The sequence below is a fragment of the Apaloderma vittatum genome, unplaced genomic scaffold (genome assembly GCF_000703405.1).
Source record: "Apaloderma vittatum isolate BGI_N311 unplaced genomic scaffold, ASM70340v1 scaffold16489, whole genome shotgun sequence".
Lineage (NCBI taxonomy): Eukaryota > Metazoa > Chordata > Aves > Trogoniformes > Trogonidae > Apaloderma > Apaloderma vittatum.
Window position 1 is genome coordinate 1 of NW_009735969.1, and position 7,450 is coordinate 7,450.

A 7,450-nucleotide genomic window follows, 5' to 3' on the forward strand; every position below is an offset into this window, starting at 1 on the left:
TGGTGGGGATAACGGAGCTTTCCTCTGCCTCTGGGGACCAGCAGACGGTTTGAGGTGTTACCTCCTGCGTTCCAGCTGCGCATCCCCCGTCCTTGCCCAGCCCCGCTGGGCAGGAGGCTCAGGCCCTCTCCTGCCTCCTGGCTGGGCCCGTTCTCACAGGGCGGCTGAATCAGCCTGAATCAGCCTTTGGTGCTCGTAGTTCTGCTCCCTCTGTCTTCGTGACCTCTGCAGCTCTCACAGGCTGTTCCCGAGCAGGTGCGTTTCAGGTCAGTTTTGGGATGGTTCCCACAACTGGGCTGGCAGCAGAGTCCAGCCGTGCCTGAGGCACCTGGCTGCGCCCGGGCTGACCCATGGCAGCGACAGGAGGAGCCATCCCTCGGGAGATTTGCGTTCTGAAGTGAAAGCCTTTCTGGCTGAAATCTTTCGATTAATCAAGGAGGACAAAGAGGTCAGGCAGGCCCAAGGGCTCAGAAACACTCACATGCAGTAGAAGTTGCACAAGCCTCGTTGGAGGAGTCAGTGGATTCTTTAAAACCGTCTCGTAGGTGATGGCTGCTGCCATGGAGTCCACGAGCTTTGAGGAGGAACTGCTTCCTAATAAGAGAGAAACGATGACCTGGAAGCCTAGAAAAGGTAAGCGTAAAGTATTAGGGCAAAGTATAGCAGATGGTGAGTAAGGAAACAGACTCTGGTTGAGGAAATACACTTAAAACTCTGGTCATGTATGGGAATTGCTTCTTCAGTTACAGCACTGAATTCCATGGAGTCCACGAGCTTTGAGGAGGAACTGCTTCCTAATAAGAGAGAAACGATGACCTGGAAGCCTAGAAAAGGTAAGCGTAAAGTATTAGGGCAAAGTATAGCAGATGGTGAGTAAGGAAACAGACTCTGGTTGAGGAAATACACTTAAAACTCTGGTCATGTATGGGAATTGCTTCTTCAGTTACAGCACTGAATTATCTCCACATAGATATTTGTGTAAAAGTAATCAGTACTACAAAAAAACATTTTTTTTTTCCAACATACCTATTTTTTTTATAAATACCAATAGGTGAATGTGGTGAAACAAGACTCTGGGTCATATGCCCTAGTTTAAAGTGTTACTTTCCAACAAAAGTCTGTGGAAGACCCTGACTTGGGCTAATGTTGTGCTGCAAGCCTATGTCTGATGTTTCCAAGTATCTGAAATCTGAAACAACTTTGTAGTGATACTACATATGTAAGGAATTGCACATACTGTAATTAAATTAGTAGTCACAAAGTGGATCCATATACCTGACTGAACTATTGCATGCTAAGCATTTAATTATTTCTCTTTAGTTCCTAAATATTTCTGTTGGCTCTTTCTGGGTTTTTTTTAGAATGTTTGCTGAAGAATGTGCCAAACGTTCTTGATAGTGAGTCTGAAGGAAGTGAATTCTCTGATATCTCTCACAATGACAATGATGTCAGTGGCTCTCCAGGTGACTCTGTCCATATGCGTCCTGACCTGGAAGACGTGAGTGGTGATAGCTCCAGCATGCCTGAGGCTGTAACTTTTCCAAAGCTGCAAACTGCTGCTGTGCATGAGGCGGAGGACTGGGATAAAGAATTGGAGGACTCTGAATATGATCCTTATGGTGAGTACAAATTTACTTGTGTTTCATTTGCTTTTTGGTTAAGTATGTGGTTGGAAGTAGGTGCTTTGCAGGCGACTGTGTTTAAATAACTCCACGTTTTATTTTGGGAAACCATTTTTTTGTTGGATTTGTAATGCATAATTTGTTGTCAAATACAGGATTTGAAGGCAGGGTTGTGAAGTTTGTGGGAAACTCTTGCGTGAGCAATTGAATTCTTAGCAAATGAAATGGTAAGGAAAAGATTTATGTGTGTGCATCAAGTTTCCCTGGAGAAGGTAGATCTCAGTAGTGTATCTTTGTTATTCTGAAGCCAAAGAGAAACGTAGATGAAGTGCAGGAATGTAACTTTTTTGTGTAAAAGGACTTCTTCCTTTCCTCCAGGAAAGTTCATCCAGACTGTACACTGTAATGTCCCTCTAAAGCATGGAGTTTGTTGGAGGAGAGCAGTACAAGTGCTCGGTCTCCAAGTATGTTTTGTTGTTGCTTTTGCTGTAGTGTTTTATGGTTTTTTTTGTGGTAGATTTTTTGTTTGATTGGGTTTTTTGCTTGTTTTTTTTGAAGCTTGATCCTCTTCAGTGGATGTGCATGGGATCATTCCCATGGACAAAGGTGGTGATGGATAGAAGCAGTTCCACCCATATCTTTAGAGTTGTATTAATCCTCCAGTTTGGAGACTGTTTTATGGTGACTTGTGTCGAACTGAGAGTCCCAGTCTTCCATTTGCCAGGCTCTGTGTTAGGAGAGAGTAACGGGATGGAGTTTACCAGCAGTGATGAATTTCTGTGTCTTTTTTGACATGTAATAGTACCATTTCCATTTTCTTCTAATTAACGGATATCTTTTGTAATTAATAACCATGCCTGCCTTTGCTTAGGAAATATCAGTTCTCTATTTAATTCTGTAAATGGCTGTTGTATCCAAGTTCTATTTTGATAACATTTGAAAATGGGAAAGTTTTTGCAGCCTTCCTATAAAATCATTCTTATTTTGAAATAGAAATATAGTAGTGTATTTTCACACTGGGTCATCTGAGAAAAGGACTGTTTGCTGTTCAAATTTCTAGAATGTTCTGAATTATTTTTTTTACCGTGTCACATTCTCTGCCTTTATTTAACTAACTCATCCCTACCTGTAGCTTATGCTTTTCAAATCCTCACAGACTAGAGAAGCTGTGATTATAAGATTCAGGTGCTTGTGAAGGATACTGAGTAGAAGTATCTGAGTTGTTAAGTGCTACAAATAAAAAACGTGCTTGCTTGGTTGTTTCCTGGCTTTTAAAAAACTTTAAAAAAATGTTTGCTTTGCTGGCTTGTCTGGCCTTGCTGCTGGAAGGCTGACATGTGGGTCTGCTGTGTTGGGTCCTCTGTTGCCCCATATGCTGGGCTTTTCATTTGCTCAGACCTTCTAGTGTCTGCTGGTTAGAAATCTTTTGCTTGTTAAAGCACTTTGCCCTATTTTTGTGCTAGATTGGTTAAATAACAGGCTTATTAGGCTTAATTCTAGCCCGGTGGAAATGTTGTTCAGAGCTAGCTTTTACAGGACTCCACCCTTCCGTTCTGTCCAGTGACCCAGTTCTTAAAGGGTTTGGAGGGCTCCTAATTGGGATGTAGTTATGGAGACAGCAGGAAGTGGGAGGAAATATAAAAGTAGTGGATTCATGAGCTTTTTGCGCCTGGAGAAAACGTAGAAGAACTGCATGCAGTGTAAGAGCAGGTATCACTGAACATTTTGGAAACTGTTTTATCTTTGTGGCAAAAACCTTCCTTAAAATGAAGATGTTGCCAGATTCAGCTTTTTGTTTGCTTTGTAGGTCTAATTCATTAGTGCTGTCAGATCAAACTGAAGTAGCAAACTGGAAGATGCTGTAGACCTGTAAAGCAACCTGCTATACTATACCATTATTTTTCTAAGTATCTCCCATGGTTTAAATCTTCTCTTTGATCTTCTTTAGATGCTGGCGATTTCCACTGTGGAAGCTTTCAGGAAAATAATCTTTTGGCCTCATACTCATGGCGAGAGGATTCGTTTTACAACCCAGGCTGTCACCATGCAGCTTGCTTTTCTTTTACGCCACCAGTTAGAATGACTGAGACTGCCCAGTTTGATGATGCTGATGAATGAGGTTAACCCCGGTCAGAACTAAGTTTGGCTTCTGAGTTGGAGTATGTTCTTCACCACTTGAGCCATGTCAAGTCCTTTGGCTTGCTTGCGGAGTTCTGCGTAAGGCCAGAAACGCTACGCCATCTCCCAAGTTTTGCTTAGACTGCTTCTGAGCTTTTTATAAATGGACCATCCTGACCTCTGGAAATGCGAGTGCAGGTGCTGGCTGTAAGGAGTCAGGGCATTTCTGGACTGTTTGTGTTATACAGATGTATGTTGTTGCTAACAAATTGCTTTTGAGGAAGTATTTAATTTCTAAACTTCAGCTTGTTTGCCAAGCTTTGCTGGTTTTGACATGCTGATCCCTGTGTGTCTATATAACTTGTAGTTTCCTTTTCTCTTGATGCTGTCAAATTGGTTTGGATAGCTTTAAAAACTCGTCCTCTTTTCAGCTTCTCTGTCATATTTCTATGTTGCAGTTTGTAGTTCCATATCTAATACTGGTGTTTAACAAAACTAGCCGTGACAAATACAGAATGAGTTGGTTTGGTTTTATTTTTGTGTATTTCAGTATAAAAGAATTACAAATATGTGATATGCATTTTGCAAATACATGTGGGCATAGAGAAGGGCCTGGTACATCCAGTAGGAAAGGTGGGGGCTTAAGACTTCTTCACGTCAGACCTTCTTGTATATGGGCGTATTGACCTCCAGTCTCACAAGTGTCTTTATAACATTCTCATGTGACATCACACACGTAATGACAGCAAAAATATCTATGCTTATCTAGTGTCTTGCAGTATATATTCTCTGTGTCCTGTAAACAGTAGGGGATCAAGGTTCCTGATACTGCTTTTATGTTTGTTTTGTTGTTGTTTGTGTTGTGGCAAATGAGGAACACAAAATAGTTCCATAAAGTCCTAAGAGGAGAGCTTGAACCACAACCATACACTTTGTGCCTTTGCTTTGGAGTTACAGGAAATGTTCTCAAATTAAGTATATAAGTGGATTGAATGGCTGGTCACTTGAGTAACAATAATCTTCAGCTGATGCTCCTGTTTCATTAATCACCTCTCAAGAACCTTTTGACAACATGTTTGTTCTCAGGTGAGGAGTTAACACCACAAAAGGGTGGGGTTTTTTGCTTGTTTGGTTGGTTTCTGGTTGTGTTTTGGTTTTTTTAAATTATCCAGTGTATGAGATCAAAATAATTTACCCATTAGTTTGGAAGGAGGAAGTGAATGACACAGTGATGTCAAGCAGTGATGTCTGCTTGATCTTTTCCTAGAGAACAGAGGAGGACAACAGCTCAGAAGAGTTGAGTCTTCTGGTATCCTGCAGCTTCTGGTTATGTCTTAGTACCGAGCAGCAATCAAAGTGAAGAGTGGAGGCATGGTGTTGATGTTGCAAGAAGAGGGCATATTCTTTTATTCCTATATGATGGAATCATCTAGGGATTAGTATTTCTGTCAGAAAATTCCTTTGGCGTGCCTCCAGAACACAGACAGCAGAAGGCACTGCCTAAGAGACTCTTCTTTCCCTGCACGACAAGAAAGCCATAGCTGTGCTCTCTGAGGCACTGGGCGTGGTTTTTTGTTTTGTGGACTGCTGTGAATCACAGAGAGAATGCACCTCGGAGTCCTGCATTAGTAGGAACATGCACTTGACTCTGGCATAGAAGTGAGAACTGACTATGCCCAGTTTATCAGGTTTGGATTTATAGCAACTTCTTTCTCGAACAGAGAAAATGGGAAAGAAACTGGAACATGACTGTAACTGACTCATCAAGTAAAACTGTTGATTTGCATTTGTATAAGCAATATTAATAAATATAAACTGAGTACAGATTACTGTTGAAGTCACAACACACAGTAACAGTAACAGTTCCTCTGAAAAAGCACAGGTTATTTTCTGAGCCTATATATCCCTTCCCAGGCCTCAGCTGTAGCTGGCAATGCTGAACGCTCCACTGCAGAGGGCAGCAAAAAATCGTCTGCCCTGCTCAGTGGATTGTCATCTGGCCCTGAGCTCCATCAGCCAGTGTCAGATCCCCGGGCTGGATTTATAACGTTGATAGCAATTTGGATCTGTATTCTGCATAGCCCTGTTGTTCTGCAGTGAGACTGATTCATGGCCCTGATTTGTTTCTAATTTTTTTTAATTTAATTTACTTTTAAGATATACTTAGTGAACTGTTTGGTTTTTTTTTGCCATGGCTGAGAAAAGAACATTGAGTGACTTCTGGTTTTGGTGTTGATAACACCAAGTTCATGGGTTCGATTCCCGTTCGGTCCCCATATGTTGCCTGATCTAGTTGAGAGGTGTCCCTGCCCATGACAGGGAGGTTGGATTAAATGATCTCTAAGGTCTCTTCCAGCTTAGGCCATTCTATGATTCTGTGATTCTTTAGAATTTTTTTAAAAGGATAACCAAGAAGTCTCTTTAGCATTGATTAGGTTGATCATCTTCCTGTGTGGCTCCAAAATTCTGTCAGTCCCAAAGTCTTCAAGCCATTTTCTATGCACTCTATAAATCAAGATGTGTTTTTTCAGATTGTACCATTAATTGCAATCAGCCTTGTCTGTCCGGGTTGTCTTGTTATATGAAGAGAAATTGTATTGAATGGCTGCCTTGCTGAGCTGTTTGGATTTTAAATGGTTGTAAACTTAAAATTCTTGTTTTCAGTTTCCCATTTAGGTTAAAATAGACACTACCTCCCCCAGCTTTGGAAAAAATGGCATGAGGATTTTACAGCAGAGATGCATTGCGCTCTCTAGGGATATGTTGGCAAATGTAACTTCATTCGTCGCGGCCCTGCTTGTTAGGGAAGGAGCTTAATGTAAAGCTTGATCTGAATACTCTCAAACTTGAGTGGGATTAGAAAAGCAGATGCAGACCTCTCAGAAAGAATCTCCCTGGAAGGATTTGAAACCAAGCTCACAGATTCCAATGTAGCTGTGCTGTGGAGTGTTTCACATTCCGTTGTGAGTCTTGTACTGAGCCTGTTTTGTGTTGACACAAGCGTGTCATTCTAGGCAAGAATGCGTTGCAATTAAGAACAGCATAAGGTAACACATGAGCCAGTTCAAGCCGAGAGCATCAACCCTTCCGCCTGCTCGAATTATTGGAGGGAAAACATTCCCGTTACATGACCAAGATTGTGAATATTTTATGCGTACAAGAAACACATTGGCAGTACATGTATCACTTGGAAAATTTATCAGAAGTGTGAAAGATTTCTGGTAAACGGACATACCTCTCTTACAAGATTTCCCCATTTCTATACCTACAGTAGAAGACACCATTCAAAGGAGAGAAAGCTCTACTGCAGGTTCATTTGCTTGCTGGGTTTATATTGTGGGGGAGACTTGGTAATCTGGTGTAATATAGTCACCCAGAAGGAGACCCGTGTACAGCTCTAAAGCTGCCCTTGCTTTTCTTCTCGTTTCCCCATTTTACAGGTTGAGATGGTACCAGCCTGTTTGTAAAATACTTCAAATCCTCCAAGCAAGAAGTTTTGTTTAAATAATGAGGTGTTAAAAAAAAAAAACCACCCAACTGAAACCAAAACACAAAACTCTGTTTTCTTTGAACAAGCCAGTAAAGAAACAAAAACTTGTTTGGGTGCATCTGTTGTTTCCTTTGAGGCCTACAGGGAAGTGATTTGCAAGAGGAAATAGTTGAAGGAAATGTGTTCATATTTCCTGTTGATAAGGTACAGTGCTTAATTC

At 41.4% G+C, this 7,450-nt stretch overlaps 1 protein-coding gene across 1 annotated transcript; it reads left to right on the forward strand.

Annotated features, from left to right (window-relative positions):
• The first annotated feature begins 548 nt into the window (after positions 1–548).
• On the forward strand, positions 549–3,740 carry COPRS (coordinator of PRMT5, differentiation stimulator). The gene is made up of 3 exons (XM_009876804.1): positions 549–669; positions 1,362–1,619; positions 3,571–3,740. Exons 1-3 carry the CDS (start codon positions 549–551, stop codon positions 3,738–3,740), a joined length of 549 nt encoding a protein of 182 aa, XP_009875106.1.
• Positions 3,741–7,450: the final 3,710 nt, after the last annotated feature.